The sequence below is a fragment of the Zalophus californianus genome, chromosome 7 (assembly GCF_009762305.2).
Source record: "Zalophus californianus isolate mZalCal1 chromosome 7, mZalCal1.pri.v2, whole genome shotgun sequence".
Taxonomy (NCBI): Eukaryota; Metazoa; Chordata; class Mammalia; order Carnivora; family Otariidae; genus Zalophus; species Zalophus californianus.
In genome coordinates this window covers 85,906,064-85,931,925 of record NC_045601.1, presented here as the reverse complement: position 1 = coordinate 85,931,925, position 25,862 = coordinate 85,906,064, and the positions used below count along the sequence as shown (strand labels likewise).

At 37.0% G+C, this 25,862-nt stretch overlaps 1 protein-coding gene across 1 annotated transcript in view; it reads right to left on the bottom strand.

Annotated features, from left to right (window-relative positions):
• The window catches only part of COL9A1 (collagen type IX alpha 1 chain), a 92,593-nt gene extending 79,902 nt beyond the window's left edge, over window positions 1–12,691 (bottom strand). Inside the window, exons 1-5 of the mRNA XM_027602658.2 lie at window positions 12,669–12,691; window positions 12,039–12,112; window positions 10,795–10,872; window positions 10,525–10,657; window positions 4,701–5,097 (exon numbers count right to left, since the gene is read on the bottom strand). Coding sequence (XP_027458459.1) covers window positions 4,701–5,097; window positions 10,525–10,657; window positions 10,795–10,872; window positions 12,039–12,112; window positions 12,669–12,682 — 696 coding nt within the window. The 5' untranslated portion in view covers window positions 12,683–12,691. The remainder of the gene's footprint in view (window positions 1–4,700; window positions 5,098–10,524; window positions 10,658–10,794; window positions 10,873–12,038; window positions 12,113–12,668) is intronic.
• Window positions 12,692–25,862: the final 13,171 nt, after the last annotated feature.

Genomic DNA, 25,862 nt, shown 5'->3' with positions numbered 1-25,862 from the left:
TTTCTTTTGTATTTATTTCATACTTACAAGTGAAAGATATTTGTAAAAGGTGTATTTGTCAAAAAAAACAACTTAATAAGCAAACCTAATAGTTTAGATATTATGCATAGTAGAGTATGCATTTCTTAAATCACTGAAAAATAACTTTCCTACAATATTTCTTAAATACCAAAAAGAATATTAACCACAACCTCCTAGTTGATTTTCCCATATTATCTTTTATGAAAATTTCATTGTTTCTGTATGTGGAGATTAGTATTATTTAATTCTATGGAGTAGAAAAAAGGACAGATAACTTCTCTATCACTAGTTTTGACAGTTCTTTCTATTTGCTCTCACATTTTCTCTGAATTTAACAAAAATAACATAGAGTAGCACTCTTGAAATATACTTTTAAAGGCCACTATATCTTCTGATTATTTTCCACAGTGGTTTATTTTGAATAAGCATAGGTAAAAAGAAAAAGGTTTTGAATCACGTATTTGTAAAGCCACATAAACTTGTATCCTTCTTTAAGCCCAAACCCCTAGTGTACATCCCTGAAAAAGGAGAAAGGCTAACTTTGTTTTCTAATAGAGCTGTACCAAATAACTCTCCTAGGCAATCATGCTGACAACAAACAATAAAGAACCTGTCATAAAATAACATGTTTTTATGGTATGCTGCCAGAAAACTGAGTTTGCAGTGGGATAAATTGCACCATCCTAAAATATGGGCACAAAGGAGAATAGGAAATATGGGATTTATTGCTTTAAAATCAAACTATCAATGTATTACAGCAGTACATTGGGAAAAAATATAAAATGCTCTGAGCCCACTAAATAACCATGAATGATGAGAAGATGTTTGAGTTGTAGATCACGTGAGCAGCTATAATGCAAGCTTTATGAAAAACCTCTTGAAATTGGTTTCCTTTTCCAATTTAGAAAAGAGAAAGGGACACAAGATAGGAGAGATATGAGAAAATCACAAACAAGTACAATATAAATGAGTCTTTTAGCATTAGTGCTCCGTCAAATGTTTCAATTGCATTTTTTATTATGCAGTTCCTAGGGCTACCTTCTGACATTTGTTAATACCTTTAGAAGGGATGTTTGCTTTTGATTTATTTGCTGAAGAAAAGCCAGTGTTGATCCTGAGAAAAATATTCAATTAATCTAGAATGTCAAAGATTAGAATGAATCCAATTTCATGAAGAAAAATTGAAAAATATACTCTTCCTTATTGTTTTTATATTATTGGCACATTTCACTCCAATTTAAAATTTCTCACACATTAATATTGACTATTTGCTGTCTCCAGATGGAGGGAAGGGTGCCCTATCGGTATACTTCTACCTCCCAGAATATATGGATACTATGACTCATCACTCTCTAAGTCTTCTAAGGAACATATGGTCACTGTTGAGCTTCAGTAATTGCCAGCAACTTCAAATTTCAGCCAAATTGGTGAGAAATCAAAACATAAAACAAGAATAGAAACAAGGGCTTAGGGTCAACTCATGGGCACTTGAACTTGGACTTTGGGGACTTGTATGAGTATTTGACTGTTCTTAGTCTAGAAGAGTAAGGAGCAGTGTGGGAAGACTAATAAACTTGAAAGGAAAGAGTTGATATATGTGGGAAGTCCCTAACGAGAGCCTTTCTTCCTAGAACACTGGACCCTATTTTCTCCTGGATAATGCTCATTCAGCCCCAGGGTTTCTCTGAACATCATCTTCTACAGTAAACATGATTGACCTCCACTCTCATGCCTCCCTGGCCTGTTCTGAGTGGGGAGCCTCTTCCATGTGCTTCCATTCACTATCATGATCCTTATCATGTTGTATTGTCATTGTTTACTTATCTCAACCCCTCACCCTCAAGAGACTGAACTGAGGAAAACAAGATCTGTGATTTATTTAACTTTGTATACCCGGTATATAGGCACATGATGGAAGTTTACTAAATTAATAAACAAGTAGGATTAATGTCTGAGAACATGTTTTATACTGTACAATCCTCTTTCTTTAAAAAAGAAAGCATTTAGTTTGTCCTGCAAAGTAAATTCTAAAAAATCTACACAAATCACAAATGCCTTCCAAAATGAAAGTGAGGAAATGCTTCAAAAGGAATGATATGTGGTTATACATATTTCTACTTTTCTCAAAGGAAAGTTAGTTGGCACAGCAGAAAATAGGTAGATTAGAAATTTTATGCCTAACATGGCTTCTTACAAGCCAAGAAATCCTCTTGAAATCACATCTTCAACTGAGAAAGGGAGATAATCCTTTCTATGCTTGCTATTTTATAAAACTGTTGCAAGGATAAAATAAGTTAATGGAATGAAAGCATTTTTTAAACTTTAAATTGGCGTATTAAGGGTATTAAGATGCTTAAAAAGCATAAATGGGTTTTCCTTACATAGAATTTTCTATTTATTTGTCTAATACAGGGTAAAAATTGAGGAATACATTTTGATGACAAGTTTGAGTTTGACATTGTCACTGTCAGTACTTGGCTGTCAGTAGGATTTTTTTTGGCCTATAACTTTGAGCTGTTTTATTTATTATTACTACAACCAACACTATATCATCAAATATGAAACTTTAATGAAGCTTTAGGTTCAAGTCTCTTTTGTCTTTCCTTGTGGGAGAGTGAAAATTCAGTATAAAGGAAAAAAATTGTTCATGCCTGTTTCAGTTACTTTTAACATTGGCCATAGCGTACTGACTTTGAAAAGCTCTTTGGTGGACCAGAGGCAAAATATAATATCAGCTGCCAGGTTCTTTGTTGCATGCCCACACATGGCAGAATAAAATAGAGGATAACTGGTCCTAACTGGTCTCCACTCTGATATGAGACTAGACTTAGCAGAAAACCTGCCATCAGCTATAACATTAGCTAGATTATAATATATTGGAGTAATATTGAGACTTAACCACTCTGGCAATCAAAGAGTTTAATAACTTCCATCACATCCAGAATTACAATGATTTGAAATGTTTTACAAGGGATGGCTTAAATGGGTGATGGGTATTAAGGAGGGTACTGGTTGTGATAAGCACCAGGTGTTGTATGTAAGGGATGAATCACTAAATTCTACACCTGAAACTAATATTATACTGTATATTAACTAACTGGAATTTAAATAAAAACTTGAAACTACAAAAAAATGAAATGTTTTTCAAGACCAATGAAACAATAAATCAATTTTTAAGTACTTGACTGATGCTCATTATACTAAAGAGGTGCCTTAAGGTCTCTCTGCCCTTACCCATGGCCCAGAAATGACACAGATACTGCAGAAATTTGGTGTTGTCTGCAAACCAGTCCCATGCCATTGCAACAATCTTGCTGCACAAAATTTCAAGATGGCACAATAGTGGTCCCATTGGCTTTTTAACCCAGCCACTTGAGGTGTGATAACTCATTAGTTGAAGAAATACTTTCTCAAGTGTCTACAAGCCAGAGCAGTAATGTGGCAGTTACAAATTGCTTCCTGTCCATCACAGAATATAGAAATTTCACACTACCCTTCACACTAATCACAATTCTTCCCTTGAAAATAAGTTATTTGAACAATTCCATTACTGAGTGCCTGATAACCTTTTTCCTTTGGAGAAGTACACAGAAACAATTCAAAATCATTGTATCACCCCTGCTACATGCCATGATATAAGTTTTGTGACTAGAATTTAACAGTTCTGTATGAGAGAGAGAGAGAGAGAGTATATGTTGGTATCAGTAGTTTATTGAGCTCTAAATTCTTTAATTTCCCCCCAAAGAACACTTATCCTATAAGATATATTTTTTAAATTCCTGTAATAATATAAAATATCCTTTTAAAGGATTGTTCAATGAAAGTTTAACAATTCAAAATGATAGAACTATATGGTATTAGTTGGCACAATTATTCTGTTATTATATAATTCCTAACCTTTATATCCATGGAACTCTACAGCAAAATCCTGAACAGACTTCTAAAATCCTTTACCTTTATAATATGTCATGCAAGACCTACTTCTAAATACATATTGTACCATCTATATACTTGTTATTCTTGTTAATCAGACACCATATGGCTTCCTAACCTTCTCTCTCATACCCTGCAATTAGTATCTCCTACCCTTCTTCCCCTCATCACACACACACACACACACACACACACATTTTCACATATACATTTCATCCAAACCAGCTGGTCTCCAGACCTTTGATTGGGCCCACTTATTCTCAACTTCCTTTCCATTTAATGCTCTTTCCCTCAGCTAGATCCTTCTATTTCAAAGTTCATTGCCTTCAAGAAGCACAGAATTCTTGACTTACCAAATCCACCATTCATCTTAACCTTACTTTGAATATTCTCATTAGTTATTTATACACTATGTGTACCACACCAGTACTGGCTTCTTTTACATTGCCTCTGAAGGATTCTGGGAGCTCCAGGTTGGCATGTAACATCTTCCAAGTAGATTTGAAATTCCTCAAGACCAGGAGCCATTTACTTGACTTTCTCTGATTTCCCATTCCATTTGATGCATGCTATGCTCAAAACAGGCACTGAATGCTTTTTGAGTAAGTGCTTGAATGAATTTTGAAAATGAATAACTGTGCATTGCTTCAGACTTGTTCAGATGATTATCAAAGATACCTGAAGTATTCATTTTTAAGCAATCCGGTTTTGTTTTAATCAGCCATAGTGTATGGTTTTATACTTACCGGAACAGAAACTTGAGGATTATCTGCAAGTTTTCCCAGCACAGCAAAGCCATCAACATCAATTTTGCCTCTTGGCTTTATAGGTAAAGATTGAATCCTGTTGCAATCAACAAAAAGAGTAGCACTACTCCTTTCCACACCGATCATGATCTTATGCCACTGGGAATCAAACAAGGAAGGCAAATTTGAAAAGGTTGCAGTTTGGAGACTTCCATCCAGTCCCTTGTATGAAAATGCAACAGATTTTGTTTGGCCATTAATCTTCACGCCAACTTGCTCCTTCCCTGAGGAATCCTGAATCTGCCAAATGGTCCAGTTCTTTTCAAGTGTGTTTCCAGTCATCCGAAAAGTAGTTAAAAAGGAGTATTCTTCAGGCAGACCATTGGGATATAAATGCCTGAGTAAAATTTTAAAACATTAAATAACAGTCTTGTTTTCTGTACCCATGCATATTACCATATTCCCTTATTATGCTTTCTTAGATTCTAGACCTACAGAAAGGCTACAGTGTGAAAAACTATGCCCTGTTTGTTCTTTCATGACTGTCCATAAAAACCTTCAGAAAAGTTCAGTCATTCATGTACATTAATGCTCCGTCCTAAAATACACATTAAAAAAAAACCCTTCCTCATAGCTAAGGAGGGTTCCAATGCCACATAACCCCAACAATATTACTATTTATGCTACCTAAAGAACTCCTGTTCAGCAATTCCTTCTCAGCCAAAAAACATATTCTTGCAAGATTTTTGGCAGCATTTCTTCCACAAATTAAAGAAGAGATCATTTGGAATCCAAGTCAGCTCTACTAGTTAATAAAGCCATTTAATTAAAGCAGCTTTTAAATTTTTTATTTTAATATAGTACGTTGTTAGGAGTATTTGTTATTTCCATAATTGCTTGGGTAGTTCCCTCCACAATTATATCCTAGACCCACATATGCATTTTGAGAATCAGTAACTGTATAGACTTGAGAAGCTCCTTCACACTGAGCATGTTAGATGCCATTAATTTTGTTTGGTAAATAATAATATTTGACATTTCTGAAAATAGTTATGGACCAGGACTCAAAGTCCCAAATAACCTTCCTTCAGGTCAGACTCCTATTAAATACCCCCCTCTTGTGAAAGTAAAAAACAGAAAGGCAAGAAGAAATATCTAAGTGGATGCTGATTTGATTGGTTACAAAATGAATAACATATAAATTTATCATATTGGCATATGTGTTACTGCCAGTTGCATTAAAATATATTGTTGGGGGTCAAGAATTTCTAAACCAAAAAATTATTCAGTTCCAAGAATGTTTAGAAATAAGTGAAATTACTCAACTTACTAAGCTTTTCTATCTTTACGCTGACTTTAACTATAAAACTTTATCATCTCTCACAATAGCATAAATAAACATATAACTTACTTTACTGCAAATATTTTGTACACCTTCAATAAAATGAGTCAACTATGTCAACAAATTTCATTGTTTTGCTGATTTTATAAAAATAACAAAAATATGAAGCTTTTCACCTGAACACCCTTTTAGCATCCAAGTAGTTCTTTTAACCTTAAGTTCTCAAACGACTTTTTTTATTTATAATACTGGGTGAATTCCTTTGTTAGTACACATTCTTAAATGGTCACTGGTGATGTGTATTATACTTATTGCAAAGTTTTCAAGTCATTAAGTATTTGTCAAGTATACAGGAGGTTTTGGGGTGCGTGGGTGGCTCAGTCAGTTAAGCATCTGCCTTTGGCTCAGGTCGTGATCTCAGGGCCCTGGGATCAAGCCCTACATTGGGCCCCTTGCTCAGTGGGGTCTGCTTCTCCCTCCCTGCCCCCGCTCAGGCTTGCTCTCTCGCTCTCTAATAAATAAATAAAATCTTGGGGCGCCTGGGTGGTTCAGATGGTTAAGCATCTGCCTTCGGCTCAGGTCATGATCCCAGAGTCCTGGGATCGAGTCCCGTATCAGGCTCTCTGCTCCTTTGAAGCCTGCTTCTCCCTCTGCCTCTCTCTCTCTATCTCTCATGAATAAATAAATAAAATCTTTAAATAAATAAATAAATAAATAAATAAATAAATAAAATCTTTTTTTAGAAAAGTATACAGGAGGTTTTAACACATACATTTAAAAAGATTCAGTTTGGAGCTAAAGAAGAAAAAAAAAATGTGTGTAAGAACTATTTCCCCAGAATAAAGATGTCTACATCTATTTGGATATTTACTTTTAATATAGATTTTGTTTGACATATTTCCATTGACTTTAAATTTTTCAGAATATGCATATTCCAGAATAACCTCTAGAGAAGAAGTTAAGGTTCATTGATGACAGTATAATATATTGCCTACTGTATAATTATAAAACCTTATAGAAGTTTATACATTTCATTTAAATGACCTCAATTAACTTGGAGCTGGGAGATAAGTTTTAAAAGTTTTATTCAATGGTGAAATTTGACCAGTATCCATTTAAATTATGAATGTTATTTTGATATTCTTCTCACTTAATGATCTGGATTTAACCAGATGCTTAAAGAATTTTTCTTTTTTGTCCAAATATAGTTATTGTTGGGGTGTGAGCCTTTCATAGAAGAAAGATAAATCTTAATGTTTTGTTCTCTTCCTTAAAGCATTCTTTTTCTAGGTTTTTGTAAACCTATGTTACCAATGTATTTGTTTACAGATGCACTGAGCAAGGCCGTAGAATTTCATCAGCCCCAGATAAAACAAATCTATTTTGCTCTGATTCCACAAGTCACAGTAACTTGTCTAAGTGACTCTTTTGCAAAGATATCATGAGGTTGACTGAGGGATCTCTCCCAATTTATGCTTCATCTCATCTTCCCTGCTAAATGAGCAAAGAGATTATGTTGAAGGTAGGATAGAACATAATGTCCCCATTTACCTCTGACTTGGTTTTGTAATGCCAAAAACTTTTTTCAAAAAATGAATTGGTGACTGAGGTTGCTAGAAGAACAGTTCATTTATAGACATATTGTTGAATCAAAGGTATCCATCTGCTCTCTTTCTTCATATACACGAAGATAATATATGTTTATGTTTGTGTATATATACAAGTATAATCAAAATTATCATGTTATTAATCTTTTAAACTAGGTAATACAATTTGTCAATATAAGAGAAGAAAGTTCCTTTCAGTGTTCAAATTAATAAAATATATCTGTATTTATACATACTTAAGACCTTTTAGAAGTCCTCACAAGTCTAATAGCAGTTGGTAGCATTGTCTTTTTTGAACACCTGAGAGTCTGTTCTTGCAAAGATGCTATGCACATCGATAAGTAAACTTGACAGCATACATAATGTAAAAGAACCTGGATCTCTAAATGATTTATTTCATTATGTTACAATCTGCACAGAGTACCTTAAAAGAAGAACTGTAAGGGTTTGAATAAAAGATAAGACGTTAGACCTTGAAATGGTTGTTTATGACCTTAACCCAAAAAAGAGCTAAGAATTGTATTTGTTAAGGTAAACAAACAAAAAATGTTTAGAAATTTGAGTTGAGAATATGGTACTATTGTCTAAATAAAGAATAAAAAGCAAAAAATTATGTCTCATAATCTTTCAAAAAAATTGAAAATAGGAAGGTAAATTGTGACTCTATCACATCAGCTTTATACGCCGTATTCTCATTTCCCTACCATGAAAATCCTGTTAAGGTTTCTTTTTCATTCCCTCAGAACCTATATTCTCCAGTATAGAAATTTCCTTTAAACCAGGACTACTCCCTGCATGGTCTGAGAGCAATTCCAGCCCCTGCTTTTCTTACCACCTGGTTTTTGAATGAGTAGGACTGAGAGCGCAGCTTGAAAAGAAAGAATCCATTAAGGAGAAAAGGCTCCCGTCTGCACACACTCCTTCTAGTGCTCTTCACTACTTGAATGAATACTTAACTAATACTGCTGTGTGCCAGGCTCTGTCCAAACCCTCTCCAACTTATTAACATTTGCTCCTATGACACAGTTATTATCATTCCTAATTTATGCTGAAGGGACTGAAACAAAGATAGTGTAAGTACTTGCCCCAAAGTACACTTTATTACCTATTTCAGACTCCATTTATTTCAGTGCTCTGCCTCTCCCCTCCTCTTTTTATTTCTTTCTCCTACTTTTTTCTACTTCTGACCTAATTCTTTTTTCATCTTTTATTAAACTTTGCCAGTAAAGCAGAGATTTTAGTCTTTGGGGGGCAGGGAGTCAAGGAGATAGAGAATATGGGAAACTGGTTATATACTGAGAAAAATATTTAGTGACAGCTCTAAGCACTTGAAGAAGAGCAACAGCAAAGATGAGCAGGAGGTATGGATTTATGTGGCCTCAAGTTGGTCAATATCTGAACTTAGAGTTGGTTAATGACAGTCCAGATTGTACCTCAAATTATAGAAGAGAGAATTAGGTCAGCATTGGGGGATCTTGCATCATGTTTATTTTATTAAAGAAAGAAAAGAAATAGATGTTTTTAAAGCTTATTTAAGAATACAACTGGGGCTAGACACTGGGCATGGAGAATACTTTTTTTTAAAAAAGAACACAACTAGCACTTCTGTGCGTGAAAAGAAGATATAAGCAAAAAAAAAAGTCATTAGCTGTTATCATGCCTATAATCTTTCCAAATGTGAATAATTTTCCAGGGTCAGTATTAAATAGTGGTTGAAGCACCATTCTGCCTGAATTTCAGTACTTCTAGCACCTCCTAACCCTGGGACCTCATGTAAGTAACTTAAATTTTCTGGCCTCAGTTTACTCTTTCATAAAATATGGATAATAATGTCTCTACCACAGGGTTGTGATGAGGATGAGACTTAATGTTAATTAGTAAATTTATAAAAAGGGCTTATGCAGTACACTATTGTCATTTTATAAAATATAGTACATATTTAGAAAAAATATGGTTCCTATGTTCCAAATATGAATTTCTATCTGCAATGTGGCACTATATCAGAATATTCTAATTTGACCAAAATTTTCATTATTATAAACATTTGGAGCTTTTATAATACTCCTTTGCTATTCTAAGTAATCACTATTTACTTTTACGCCTTAATTTTTATCAAAGCCTTAATTTTCTTGTTCATCTATCAAAGGAATCTTAATTCAATTTTTTGCAGTGCAATAAAATATACAATAATTATGATAATTACATAGAAGGTATTTAAGTGGATATAAAACTGAAAATCCTGAAGCTCATTCGTAACAATGGCTTGACTCAACACATACACTAAAGCACCACAGTTATAAATAATTTAAAGGATAAAAAACATAGTTCTAGAGAAGGAGGTAAATGAAGTGGAGGATTTTTAAATTATTATCACTACCATTGCTTCGGTTATCATTATCCTAGTTTTGCTTTTGTTTGATTCCTGCCAGAAGCCAAGAAATAGATGTATGGTTCGATTTCAGCACCAGGACGCTTGAACAGCACCATTGTGAGTCTTCTAACCACTCCGGGGTTCCTAGTTAAATTTATGCTTCAACTCTGGCACTTTTCACAGAGGGTCCTTTCAGCCAAAACCAGACAAATTATACAAAAACAGAGAGCAAAGTAATAAGAACATGTCCTGAATCAATGTATAATGGTTTCAGTGATTTTTTTCTCCCTGGAATGAAAAGTAAATTACATACTGAAAACATGAAGAGTATGCACATATTTAGACGCTGAACACTGAAGTAGATAGGTAAATATATTTCTTCATCTTCAAATAAAATCATGATCTAGGAAACATTGAGCATGAGAAGATTTTCTAACATTGCATAGCTTTTCATTTTTTAAAATGCTTTTGAGGCAGATAATTAGATAAAATATTTTTATATACCTTGTTGGAATCCTGAAGTCTACATTATTTCCCAATTTGTAAGCCACTTGTAATGCAGTTGATCCTACTACCCTCTGAATAGCTCTTCTAGATGCTGCTTTATCTACCTGGAACTGAGAAATCAAGTCAAAGCCTACAGAAAGGGAACACAAAATAAAAAGTCTAAAATGAGATTGGTTATATTCCTTTCCACAACCTTTCCAAATAAAAGAATATATCAGGTAGGTTTATAGAAAGAATGGATTTTCAATATGATACAAGACTACTTGCCTGGTAAATCATCTTGACCAATCCTGACCTTTGGACAGAGTTCATTTCCGCCATTAGAATTTGAATTAACAGGGAACCCTGCAAAAGAGATAGCATATCATCCTACCCCAACCCCTACAAGGACCATCAAGATGTATCAATAACAATAAGAGCTGAACAACTATTTAAAGGAGAATAATATGCCAAATAGCTTGCTTATAGTGTATTTGGCTTTAACTCAATGACTCTATGATTATAATTAATTCATCTTCAACTCATCCTGGAAGAGAAACAAGGTGTGAAGTTTTAATAATTTGCACTGGGAAAATGTTCCTTTGAGAGAAGTTAGTAATTTGTTCCTTTTGGAACCAGAGCTGTACAATGTTCTGAATGGCAGAGCGTCAGACGCCTGTTTGGAAAACTTCTGGTGGCTTGGACTAGAAAATATTCCTTAAACACCACAAATTTTAGAATTCCTAAGAGAATCCAGAGCCAGCCTTGAGCCAGTTAATGGGACTTCTAGAGAGTGGAGTTCTCAGGGAGTTTGGGGGGAGACTTGGGATTCATTAATACAAAATAAAATTTATAGGGTGCTTTTAATTTTACACTTTCCAAGAGATCAAAAAATGGTCCCAGCTAGACTATTGCTAGCATCCTAGAATGGGTAAAAGTAATGAGAAAAAGAAAAGAATCATGAAAATGATTAAACCCTTAATTCAATGAGAAATCCTAGAATTAAATTGGGTGCTCCTTACACAGGTGGAAAGTTGCAGGGAGAAAGTTTTTAAGAAGGCTTCTTGTAACTGTCCAACCCCAGCACCCTGCTGAGACTCACCTGACAACAGAGACTTCCAGACTTCAGAAAAAGCATTTTCCAGCTACAAGTTTTGGTTCAGCCATCCCAGTATATCAAAATACTCTTTACATCTCCCTTGACCCCAGGTCATTCATCCATCCATTCATCCACCCATCGGTCCACCCACCTAATATTACCAATCATCATTGAACCAAGTAGGCACTGTGCAAGGCACTAGAGTACACAGCTTGGCTTTCCTGTCAATTGTGATCACACCCAGGTCTTCTCTTCTATACCCAACACTGCCCACATAAAACCAGCCATGGAGTAATCCCATGGCTAAAGCAGGATTGAAGAGTGAGGCTGTGGAGGCCTATGGATGTTTCACTCAGTTCTCACTCAGCCACAGCCCTGCCTGATCCTTTCTGGGAACAAGTGATATTTCAAAATCCAGAAACTGTGGCCTTACTTGGGCGACGCTTGACAGCAGCAGATGCCCAAGATCCCAGGAAACTGCATACAAAGAAGAAAACTGGAATTTTCCTAAAGAGGAGAAAAGAAAATAACTCAAACAGGAATCCCTCCAGATGGGGACTGCTTAAACATTTTGAGATATGGTAAACACAATTAATGTAGGTGATCAAATCTCAGTACAGTTTTTTTTCCATTTGACTTTGAAATCTTGAGAGATTTAATAAATTCTCACGTTTCCAACTCCTACACTAAAACAATAATGAGACTGCCATTTGCTCTATCTCACTTTCTCCATATCTACCTATTTCACCATTTCTGCATCTATTTCCTTGTCTATGTTTTCCTTCATCTTAGTATTTCTCCTTCTTCACTTTAATAGCTCTCTCTTTCTCCTTTCTCTGTCTCTCTCCTGTTTCTTATGCTTGTTCTCTTGTCTCACTCTCATCTGTCTCCCTGTCTTTCTCTTGTCTGGGTCTCTGTCTGGGTCTCTCTCTCTTTCTCCTCTCCCCTCTCCCATCTCCCCTCACCTCCTCTCATCCTACCATCACTGCAGAAACACAGACCCTTTGTTCTAAGGGCCCCCAACCCAGTCTCCCCACCACTCTTTCCAATGTCAAGGACTTACCAGAAGTTCTTCATTTTCCCAACCGGTTTTCTTTTGTACCAACAGTCCTAGTGATGAAGGGGTTGTAGGGGAGGGAGGTCAGTGCTCCCCCCAAGATCCCTTCACTGTCACCCCAGAACTAATGGGTTCTGGACTCAGCGTTTGTTCCTCCTGCCCTTGTAAGGGCATAAAGCAAAGGGAATGAACCAGAGGCATCTGGTGACACTTTAAACCACAGCAGAGGGAGGGGGTGGGGAGAGGCGGCCCTGTGAGACCAGGGCTAGCCAGGGGTGTGTCCTCAAAGCTAACAAGGTTACACTGAAGGAGGGATAAGCAAGGGAAAGTTTGCTGAAAAGAAAAAAAATCAGGATGTGGAGAAATTCACCAGAAAAATTCAAGCAAGCTGCTATAGGAATACAGTGGAAGCTTTTAGAACTGCTATAGGAATACAGTGAATGAATGCTTTTAGAGGACTGAGGTAAAGAGGGGCTCACTGGAAAGCAGAGATGTGGGAACTCATGGGCACCTTGGTGCACAGCCAACCTAGATTTGTATCTCCATTTGTTCTGATGCATACTAGTTGTATGTTTGGGGGCAAGTTAGTTAATCTGTCTGTAACTCAGTTACCTTAGATGAAAAGTGGGTTTTAAATAGTCACCTAAAACAATTGTTTTGAGAATTAAACAAGATAGCAGAGAATCTAATTCCTGGCTCAGGGGAATAGTCATTGTTCCCCATCATCACCCTCATTATAGCTAATATAACTTCACTCTTTGCCCCCCTCTGTTGAAAATGCTTGAAGCATGATAACATTTGATTCTCAGAATACTATAAAGTAAAACTAAAATTATTCTTATTCTACAGGTGAGACAACTGAGGCACAGAAAATAAAGTAACTTGTAACTTGCTCAAAGTTGCACAGCTAATTAATCACTCAATACATGCCAGTTCTCTGTACTTCATGGCTAGAAATCTTGGTAAAATGTAACATCAAGCCCCCTAGTTTTTATTTTTTCTTAAACTCTATAATTACCAGAGCTAAGCAGAATATCTTGGGAAATAAGCACCATATTATCCTCTATGAACAAGTTGAGAGCATGTTACAAGGAGCACAGACCTGAAGAGAAGGGTTTTTATCAGAACCATGTCCTCTCCAGAACCTGAGTACTTCAAGAGAGAGCCTCCACCCTGTTCACCTGGGATGGTCTGTTTCTTGTCCCATCTTGGGGGACATCAGTGTCCACTCCAGAAACAAAGACTTTCAGGCCCAGATGATCCAATGATCTTAATAAGTTTTGGTGTCTAGTGTGAAATAGTATTGTTTTCTTGAAATTTCTTTAATTCTTAAATCAATTTAATTTTTCAATTGCAAAATAAATGGTATTATTTCTTATTTTTTGTTTGTTTCTTTAAAAAAAAAATCCTTTCCTCTTCTGCTTTCCTCAGCTCGAATGAGAATTTGTTTCCCCTGATGAGCTGAGAACCAGGTAAACCTGAACTTCCACACCCTTTGTTCCCCTTTCCCTTTCTACTCATGACCTACCTGTCTTCCCCCTGGCATTAGGACACCCATTTCCTCATGTTGTTTGGGGCTCTCCACGGGGCCCTGTCATTCTCCTTCCATCTATCAAAATTAGGATTCCCAAAGGTAGCCATTTTGGCTGAGTCACAGAATTATAAATGGTCCTAGCCTAGCTTTTTCTTGAAAGTTGACTAGGGCTTATGTAAATGGAACAGTTTATTAACCCAAAAAACCCTGAACTTCCAATGGTAGGACTTCAGAAGAGAAACTGTGCAGCTGGGGACCTCCCTGAAATCACACAAGGTAGGACAGCCCTAGATCCACAGGGGAAGGGGCATTTTCCAAAGGGACCCTCTCCACTTAAATTTTTATTTGTAGTACAGATCCTCCAATACTATTTACTGTGGGAAACAAGAGAGGCAGATTTTCCCATATAATTCAGTTTGAGAAATCCTTTTGTTAAGTGTTTTAAATGTCTCACTTCTGCTTTAGTCCCCTCCTCCTCCCACTTTGAAGAATCCTCTACAGCTAGAATAAGAAGGCAAATGAAGGGGGATTTTTAATAAAAGATTTTTTTAAATGAGAAGAAAATAGGTTTTCTCATAAGCAGTTTGGCTTTATTCCAGCTTGGCAGTTTTATGTAAGATGATGAAGAGCAAGTAACAGCTCTTTTAAGAAAGAATGTAAGTCCAGAGAAAACAAGATCCCTCTCTCTCTCTCTCTCTCTCTCTCTCAAATACACACACACACACACACACACACATTTAAGGACACTTTTTGCTCCCTTTTCCACTCCTGTTTTGTATTAATCGTATTTCATAACTTGACATGAGAGTCTCACAGGGAGCAGTGCAAATCCACACTCTCTGGCCTGGGTCAGATTGCACCCTAAAACCAGACACAAGCTTTTTCTTCACTAACACTGTTCCCTCACTTTACTTAACAGTTTTGTTCCTGAAAAACTATGTGGAAATGAAATCTGATCAATTATATAAGATGCACTAAGACAGCATGATATTTTAAAATTATCCATTTTGTAAATAGAAGTATTTTATACAGAATAATTATGCTTTCATCCCTTTTTACTCCCTCCCTTCCCCAACACATTCTGCTCTATACAACACACCACATCTTTCCCTTTCTAGAAATCCAGAATTTTATTTACTTACAGTTTATATCAGAGAATATCATCACAAATAATCAACTTTCTTGATCATCAACTCTCTTTCACTTGTGTACCCAATCATTCAGCAAACACTTATTGAATGACTATATGTACCAAATATATAACCACTCTTACTGAGTGCTAGGAGTTGAGGAGACAAAAAACTTTGCCCCGAGGAAGCTCACAGCCCAGTTGGGAAGTCCAATATGAAAACGACTGCAAAATAGTGAGGGAATGAGGTTGCAGTGTCACTGAGAACCAGTATGAACCCAGTCCAGGAGCATCAGGAAATTTCTCATAAAGAAAGTGCAATCTTAAAGGATGAATAGAAGCCTACCAAGAGAACAAGTGGGTACAGTACATTCTGGGCAGAAGAAAGAGAAGGTACCATGACAAAAAGGTAGAAGAGAGTATTTTAGGAACCCCAAGTTTAATTCAGGAACTCTTTCATTTGGTAAATATATGTTGGTGGCTCTTCTACCATGAACCTTGAACTGGTCTCAGCACAGAGGTACAGCAGAGAAAGACCAGTTCCCTGCCCCCACGGACTTTACAGCTGGTGGGGAGAGAGATACTAAATACATTTACAAGAATAGACATGGTAATTTGAATTGGAACTGTTATAAAAAATATACAGGGGCACGTGGGTGGCTCAGTTGGTTAAGCAGCTGCCTTCGGCTCAGGTCATGATCCCAGGGTCCTGGGATCGAGCCCCGCATCAGGCTCCCTGCTCCTGGGGAGCCCACTTCTCCCTCTCCCTCTACCTGCCACTCCCCCTGCTTGTCCTCTCTGTCAAATAAATAAAATCTTGAAAAATATATTCAAAAGTGGGCAATGTGTATTAGAGAAAGGCAGGGGTAGGTTTAGAGGTTGATGAAGAGTGAGGGGTAAGGAAAGGCTCTGAGATGATAAATTTTGAGTCAGACTAGATGAGAATCCAGAGACGAGACTGATGGGGTAGACTGGAAAAGGAGAGGAGGGCAGATGGAACTACTCGGTATTTAAGTTTAGCAACCCAGTATATGGTGATGTCGTTTTCTGAAATGACAAGTAGAAGGACCGTGGGGGAGGTGCTGAGGAAGGGGAAATTGAAAACCTTTGAAAGAGTTTGGACTTTATTCTGGCTATTAAGGGAGCTGGATGAAGAGTTTGAGGCCAAAGATAACTTTTTAGATATGTCTTCAGAAAAATGGTTCTGGCATTGCTGAAGGATGGATTGAATGGATTTGATAAATATACACAACTGAAACAAGTATCAGAAGACAGTACTTTATTTTTTTTAATTTTATTATGTTATGTTAGTCACCATACAATACATCATTAGTTTCTGATGTGGTGATCCATGATCCATTGTTTGCGTATAACACCCAGCGCTCCATGCAGTACGTGTCCTCCTTAATACCCATCACCGGGCTAACCCGTCCCCCCTCCCCCGTCCCCTCTAGAACTCTGTTCGTTTCTCATAGTCCATAGTCTCTCACAGTTCATCTCTCCCTCTGATGTCCCCCCCTTCATTTTTCCCTTCCTTCTCCTAATGTCCTCCATCTGTTCTTTATGTTCCACGAATAAGTGAAACCATATGATAATTGACTTTCTGTGCTTGACTTATTTCACTCAGCATACTGTACTTTATCTATGTAGAGCACTTTACATAGATATGTAGAGCACTCTATTTTTCTGTTTTATTCTATTTCATTTTTTATTGATGGTGACCAACTCATTAAATTGATTTCAGGACCAGCTAATGGGTTGCAACCCATGGTTTTAAAAACATTGTGTTAGGGGCGCCTGGGTGGCTCAGTCGTTTCAGTGTCTGCCTTCAGCTCAGGTCACGATCCCAGGGTCCCGGGATCGAGCCCCGCATCGGGCTCCCTGCTCGGTGGGAAGCCTGCTCTCCCTCCGCTTGCCGCTCCTCCTGCTTGTGCTCTCTCTGTCAAATAAAATCTTCTTAAAAAAATAAAATAAAAAAATAGAAACATTGTGTTAGAATACAGTAGGCACTAGATATGTCAAGATATATCTTTCCCCTTATTTCCTGGCATAGGGCACAATAGTTGGGACATTCCATAAAATTCATAGAATAGTAGAGAAGGCTCCTTAGTTTTAACACAATGATATTTTTTTAAAGTATTCTTTTGAAGTGAAGTTACCAAAAACACAACTTTTCTTAAAGATGCCATGTGTCCCACATTTACTTTATAGATTAAAACTAAGAAGACCCCCTTTTAAAATTAGCTTTCTAACAGTGTCTAGTTGTTAGCTTTCTTCTGTATGTCTTGTCTTTAAAAACAAAAGACTCGAATACCTAGTGACACAGAGCAGTTGTGTGAGGATGCTGAAAATTAGCCTCAGCTAGAGCTTGAAATTTATCAAAGAAATCTAGCTGAGAGGCTGATTAATAATCAGAGAGTTGCTAAAACTAGGACTCCCACAGTTTTGCATTAAGTTTTACTGTAAAGAAATCTCACCACAATCAAAACTCTATTTTTAATCTGCTTATTTTGGTTCTATACTTGTAATTGTAGCCTAATCATATATAGCAAGCAAATAGGGCCTCATGATGATAGCCATTTCTCTCTGAAATTACTCGCAAATAACTGTGTTCTTGCCATGGACCATTAATACAAGAATGTGTTATTTAACATAAACACTACCCCCACCTCCAAGCTTTCTGGTGTATTACTTTTGCTTTCTCTAAAATTGAGCATTTGCTTTACCCCAAGGAAGGGAGAGATCAAGTCCGCTCCACCACACATGTGCTTCCAACACGTGTTTCTATATTTGCTGCCTTGCGGCTCTTCAATGTGTAGCAGGGGATTCATGTCCTAAGCCTCTTTTGCATCTTCCAACCCTCACATACTTATCATTCAACATATTTTTCTACATGCCGTAAACCTCCTTTTCTAACATTGGTTCCCAAGCCTCAAAATCACCTGAAGATAAAAACATATCTCTGGGCTTCACCCCCAGAGTTTCTGATTCAGGAGATTTAAGGTGGGTCTGAGAATTTCTTTCTTCTTCTTTTTTTTTTTTTTTTTAGATTTTATTTATTTATTTGACAGAGATATAGCGAGAGAGGGAATACAAACAGGGGGAGTGGGAGAGGGAGAAGCAGGCCTCCCGCTGCGCAGGGAGCCCGACACGGGGCTTGGTCCCAGGACCCCGAGATCATGACCTGAGCCAAAGGCAGACGCTTAATGACTGCGCCAGCCAGGCGCCCCGAGAATTTATATTTCTAACAAGCTCCCAGGTTGATGCTGGTACTGCTGGTCCAGTGAGAAATGCTGCTCATAAGATAAAGTTTTCAACTCTATTGAACTACCCCTCCTTTTTATAACTGATATGGACTTGCAGACTGAAATTTTTTTAATAATTGCTTGCAGAATAACTTTTTAAAATAAATATCAGATGCACCCATAAGACAGATCTACTGGGAGCTTTCACACTTATGAAAACAAGTTGTACTAATGTCTTTACATTATATGTATCGAGGAAATATACTTGGCAGAATGATGTACAGAAACCAAGCCTTCCCTTCTGCACTATTCTCATTTATCAAGCAAAATATATAAAATGTATTCCTGAATCCATGTTACCTTTATCAATAAAATGTAGAAAGATCCTTCATTCTGAAATCACTCTTTCTCTTTTACCAAAGAACCCTTAAGTGAACATCATTTTATGTTGCATCCTATGAAATTTTATATGCATTCACTAGCTTTCACACGCTGGGAAAATGTTTGTCTACACTAGGTGGCAGTGTAATCCTGCAATTTGAAAACTGAGCTAAGGGGTCAGACCAGAATTTGATTTCCAGTCTTTAAGTAGATAACTTTGATTTTATGCAGAGATTCCATTCTTGGTTGGTTTCCATATGTATACATTGAAGTAATATAATTGATCCCATTTTAGGGTTATTCTCAGAATAAACAATGCAATCTGATTGTTCAGAAAGTCTATTGAAGGAGAAAGACTCTAAATGGACACTTAAATTTTTTTAAAATTTTAATTCCAGTATAGTTAGCATAGAGTGTTATATTAGTTTCAGGTGTACAATACAGTGATTCAACAGCTCTGTATATTACCCAATGCTCATTAGATAACTATACTGTTAATTCCCTTCATCTAGTTCACCCATCCCCCTACCCATCTCTCCTCTGTAAGCACCTGTTTGTTCTCTTTATGTAAGAATCTGTTTTTTGGCTTGTCTCTTTTTTTTCCCCCTTTCCTCATTTGTGTTGTTTCTTAAATTCCACATATGAGAGAAATCATATGGCTTTTGAGTTATTGTTTTAATATATTGTCAGATTCAGTTTGTTAGTATTTTGTTGAGGATTTCTGCATCTGTGTTCATCAGGGATATTGGCCTGTAGTTCTCTTTTTTTGTGGTGTCTATCTGGTTTTGATATTAGGGTAATGCTGGCCTCAAAGAATGAATTTGGAAGTTTTCCTTCCTCTTCTAATTTTTGGAAAAGTTTGAGAAAAATCAGTGTTTCTTTGAATGTTCAGTAGAATTCACTCGGCAAGCTGTCTGGCCCTCGACTTTTGTCTGTTGGGAGTTTTTTTATTTCTGATTCAATTTTATTGCTAGTAACTGGCCTGTTTAAATTTTCTATTTCTTCCTGCTTCAGTTTTGGGAGGTTATATGTTTCTAAGGATTTATCCATTTCTTCTAGGTTGTCCAATTTGTTGGCATATAACTTTTCATAATAGTTTCTTACAATGATTTGTATTTCTTTGGTGTCAGTTGTTATTTCTCTCCTTTCATTTGTGATTTTGTTTGAGTCCTCTTTTTTTTTTTTTCTCAGATGAGTCTGGATAGAGGTTTATCAATTTTGTTGATCTTTTGAAAGAACCAGTTCCTGGATTCATTGCTCTGTTCTGCTCTTTGGGTTTCCATATCATTTATTTCCGTTCTAATATTTATTATTTCCTTCCTTTTGCTGGTTTGGGATCTTATTTGTTCTTTTTCTAGCTCCTTTAGGTGTGTAAGGTTAGGTTGTTTGAGATTTTTCTTGCTTCTTGAGAGAGGCCTGTATGGCTATACACTTCCCTCTTAGAACCACTTTTGCTGCAGACCAGAGATTTTGGACCATTGTGTTTTCAGTTTCATTTCTCTCCATGTAATTACTGATTTCTTCTTTGATTTCCTGGTTGCCCCATTCATTGTTAGTAGCATGTTATTTAACCTCCATGTATTTGTGCTCCTTCCAGATTTTTTCTTGTGGTTGATCTCTAGTTTCATAGCACTGTGGTCAAAAAAGATGTATGGTATGACTTCAATCTTTCTGAATTTGTTGAAACTTGTTTTATAGCCTAATATGTGATAGATTCAGGAGAATGCTCTATGTGCACTGGAAAAGAATGTGTATCCTGCTGTTTTAGGCTGGAAAGCATGCTCTGAATATATCCGTTAAATCCAATTGGTCCAGCATGTCATTCAAAGCCACTGTTTGCTTGTTGATGTTCTGTTTGAATGCTCTGTCCATTGGTATAAGTGAGGTATTAGAGTACCCTACTATTATTGTGTTACTATTGATTAATTCCTTTATGTTTGTTATTAACTGCTTTATGTTGGGTGCTCCCATGTTGGGTGCATAAATATTTACAATTGTTATATCTTCTTGTTGGATTGTCCCCTTTATTATTATATAGTGTCCTTTTTGTCTCTTGTTACAGTCTTTGTTTTAAAGTCTATTTTGTCTGATATAAATATTGCTACCATGGCTTACTTTTGACATCCATTTGCATGACAAGTGTTTCTCCATCCCCTCACTTTTAATCTGCCTATGTCTTTAGGTTTGAAATGAGAATCTTATAGGCAGCATATAGATGGGTTTTTTTTTTCTTTATCCATTCTGTCATTTTGTGTCTTTTGATTGAACATTTAGTTCATTTACATTCAAAGTAATTATTAATAGATATGTATTTATTGCCATATTGTTACTTGTTTTATGGTTGTTTTGTAGTTTTCCTCTGATCTTTTCTTTCCTGCTCTCTTTCATGGTTTGCTGGCCTTCTTTGGTGATATACTTGGATTCCTTTCTCTTTATTTTTTGCATATCTATTACTTATTTTTGATTTATGGTTACTATTAGGTTTGTATATAACATCTTCTGCAAAGAACAGTCTATATTAAGTTGATGGTCACTTAAGTTTGAACCGTTATTTACTCAACACCCCCACCATGTTTTAAGTATAGGATGTCATACTTTACATCCTTTCATTTCATGAATCCCTTAACTAATTTTTACAGTGTACTTATTTTTTACTGCTTTTGTGTTTCCTAATTTCCTTACCCCTATGGTCTTTGCTTTCCACTCAAAGTGTCCTTTTTAACATTTCTTGTAGCGCTGGTTTAGTGGTCATGAACTCCTTTAGCTTTTGTTTGTCTGAGAAACTCTTTATCACTCCTTTTAATCTGAAATGATTGCCTTGCTGGGTAAAGTATTCTTGGCTGCAGATTTTTTTCCACTCAGCACTTTGAATATATCATGCCACGTTCTTCTGGCCTACAAAGTTTCTGCTGAAAAAGCTACTGATAGCTTTATGGGATTTCCTTTGTATATAACTGTCTTTTCTCTTGCTGCTTTTAAATTTCTCTCTTTTTCACTACTTTTTGCCATTTTAATTACTATGTGTCTTGGTGTGGACCTCCTTGGGTTGATTTTTGGGGGGGGGAATCTCTGTGCCTCGTGGGTCTGGATTTCTTTTTCTTTCCCCAGATTCAGGAAGTATTAAGCTATTATTTCTTCAAATAAATTTTGTGCCTCCCTTTCTCTTCTTCTTCTAGGGTCCCTATAATGTGAATGTAATTATGTTTGATGGAGTTGCTGAGTTCCCTAGGAATATTCTCATTTTGCATATTTTTTCCTCTTAGCTGCGCAACTTGATTACATTACTCTGTCTTCCAGGTTGCTAATTCATTCCTCTGCTTCCTCTATTTATTCCATCTAGTGTATTTTAAATTTCACTTATTGTGTTCTTCATCTCCAGGTGGGTCTTCTTTATCTCTTTGTTAAGGGTCTCACTGATGCCCTGCGCTCTTTAGCAAGGCCAGTGAGTATCTTTATGATAATCACTTTAAATGCCCTGCCAGGTGTATTACTTATATCCATTTTGCTTAGGTCTCTTGCTGTGGTTTTGTCCTGTTCTTTCATAAGGGACAAATTCCTGTGTCTCCTAATTTTGTCTAACTCTCTGTGTCTGTTTATGTGTGTTAGGTAAGTTAGCTATGTCTCCTGCTCTTGAAAGTCATGGCCTTATGAAGAAGAGTTTCTGTGGTGCCCTGGAGAACAGTGTTCCCTGTTCATCAGAACTTGGTGCTTCAAGGAGTGTCTGCTATGCGTGTTGTGTTGTGTGCGCCCTGCTATTTTGTCCTGGCTGCTCTTTTCTTCAGTCCCGTCATTTGCAGAGGCTCTCTTTGCCTATTGTGGGCATTGTTTGGTCCCCAGCCAGGTGGGACATGTGGTTTTACAAAGACACATACCAGTCTACTTATGAAATGAGACCTGCCACCACCACTTCCAGGACTGGAGTGGTCTGGGCAGATCCACAAAGTGTGCGTGTACAGGGCATGTGATTTTAAGAAGCTGTGCCTCAGGCTTCTGGATGGCCTGCCACTACCGCCACTACCACTGGGACTGAGGCCCCACAAAACACACAAGGTGGGAGACACAGTGTTGACAAGGTTTGCTCCAGTTTTCTGGGAAGGGGACCTGCAGCCCTGGGACTGAGGCAGACTTGACTGGGAAGGGCCAATCTACCAAAGCCCAAGAGGTGGGGCTTGGCGTAGGTAATGAATGTTGGCACCTCACTGGTTCCTGCAGGTGGTCATGTGTTTATGTTGGGGGGCAGGGGAGAGAGATGGTGCCTGCCAGCTACCTTGTTCCTGGAGAAGTTCCTCAATGAAGCCTGCCCCTTTAAGACATGCTCTGAGATTAGTAAATAATTCTCCTGTATATCCCAGGAGTTTTTCAAACTGCTGCTCCTACAGGTTGTTTGTTGTCATAACTGTTATAACTAAACAGAGCCATCTCCAAGGTTAAGAGTGTGACCACTTAGGTTCAAATCAGCACCACCACTTTCTAGGTAGGAGGCCCCAGAGAAGTAATTACTCTCCCTGTGACTTGGTTTGCTCATCTGTAAATATGAATAATTAACGTACTCACCCTTTGGTATATTTTATAAGGACTAAACTGGAGCTTAAAATAGTGCCTGTAACTCAATAAATTTTAGCTGCAATTTTTTTTTTGTTATTATAACTTGCTCTCCTCTACTTAATTTTCCCATTCAACTCTACTCTGCTACAGTAAATGGTGGCTTATTTAGATCTCCTTAGGAAGGAAGGATGTGACTATTCTAGAGGTTAAAATCTCCTAGACAATATTTAACTACTGGAAAACCCACCTATAGATATCAAAGTAAATCAGTCAAAAAGACTTCTCCTCCCTTCCATACATACATCTTTTGTTCTCTACTACACTTTTATGATTCTTCTTCTTACAAAGCTTCCCTTAATAAGCCCTTTAAGCTCACCTCAGTATCAATAATGCCTTCTCTCTCATTATATATAACTGAGAATTATATATATATGACTTCTAAAATAAAAAAACAATTATATGTAACATCATATCATATATATTTAGGGTTTTTTTTGCTTTAGAAGTAATATGTAAACATTATAGAGAAGCAGAAAACATGTATATAGAAAAAAGAAGAAAAAAACACTCAATGAGACAACCCACTATTAACATTTTAGAATGTTTCTTTTCTTTTCTTTTTTTAATTTATATTCAATTAGCCAACATACAGTACATCATTAGTTTTTGATATAATGTTCAATGATTCATTAGGATGTTCCTTTTCTATGCACAAGTTGTGGTCATACACAGATTTACAACTTTCATCAATGCACATCACTTGAAGTGCTTACACGTTTTTTTTTCACAAAATTTAATGCAATCACATAGCATATACAAAATAAATAGCAAAGCCCAGGTGTAAGAACTTTGCCTTGAAGCTAATATTATAGCTTTTAATTCTAACTGGTGTAACCTCGAAAGCAAACAATTATAGAGAAAGAAACATTTGAGTAACTGGGAAAGATTCTTCCAGCAGCTCATGGTTTTTGAAAGACGCTATTTTTCTCACCCAAAGCCACTTGAAACTGTAAACTCACAACCAACTGACTAACCACAAAGCAGCACGGGCATGCACAGACATTCCAGAGGCACCAAACGGCAGCCACAGAGAAGTCCTGCCTCCTGCCATTCCTGCATTTCAAATATCCCTGAAACTATGATTAATGCCAGGAATAGCAATAGCAACTGACACGGGGACAGGTGATAAAGAGGCTTTGTTCTTGAGGACTGAACTTAGAGTCCTTCCAAGCTGAAAGGGCTCTAGCATTAGCACAGTCAGTTTCTAGGCAGTGGTCAGGGTGGACCAGCAGGGATGAAGAAGGGGACAGGGGGTACCAGATGCTGACAGAGGCTCAGGATTAGGACTGCTGGTGTTATCCCAGTATGTCTTGGCCAAGGGTTTCCCCAGGGCTCCCAGGACATTTTCTAGAAGTACAATGTAGGAGAAGTAGGAGAAGGAATACCTCTACTATGCCAGGAACAGTGCTTCATACTTTAAAAAGAAGTTATCCCATTTAATCTACACAACTCATTATAATTACCCTTTTACAGGTGAGGTAAGTGAGGCTCAAAAATGTTAGGTGACCTGCTAAGGGAAATTCCAGATGACAAGCCAAAACTAACCTTGGGTTTATCTGCCACCAAAGCCAATGTTCTTCCTATAATTTGTTGTTTCGGAGTACACACACATGCACACACACACAGCACAATGTGCTTAAGTACATTTTCCATTTCACTGTGCGTCTAATACTTCGCAATTATTTTCTTTTCTTCATAAACTTCCAAGCTGAAGTACTTTTCAAAAGTTGATAAAAATTTGCCCATTGTGCTGGTCTCCAACTTGGTGCCCTAATTGAGTGAGCTGCATGCAAATGTTTACCTCGCTGGTGCTTTGCTAAAAGTTACAAAAAGTAGTAGTAAACGTCTCTTCTCTATTTTTCTGTGGCTCTATCCATACAAAAGTTTGGCCCAGATTTTAAACTCTCCCAGGTTAGGGACCTTAACGATTAATAATCTCACCCATACTTCCTTTATTACCACTAGTCATCATTTTATATATTCCTCAGCAGTCAAAACTTCAACCAACACCATATTAAAAGCACAATGCTGGATACTAAGGAAACTTTCAGAGCCAAATAATTCCCATCTACCTTTAAGGAAGAAGGACACACACACACACACACACACACACACACACACACACACACACACCCCAAAACTGTGAAGCACACTTTGGCCTAAAAGGACCCCCAAAAGAAAATAAATAGAATCATAAAGTATTTTGGAGACGGAAAAGCAAAAGTAACTGACTCTGTTCAGAAGGATTCAAAAGCATTTCACAGAGGAAGTGACATTTTACCTTGACCTTGAGGAGTGAATCATAT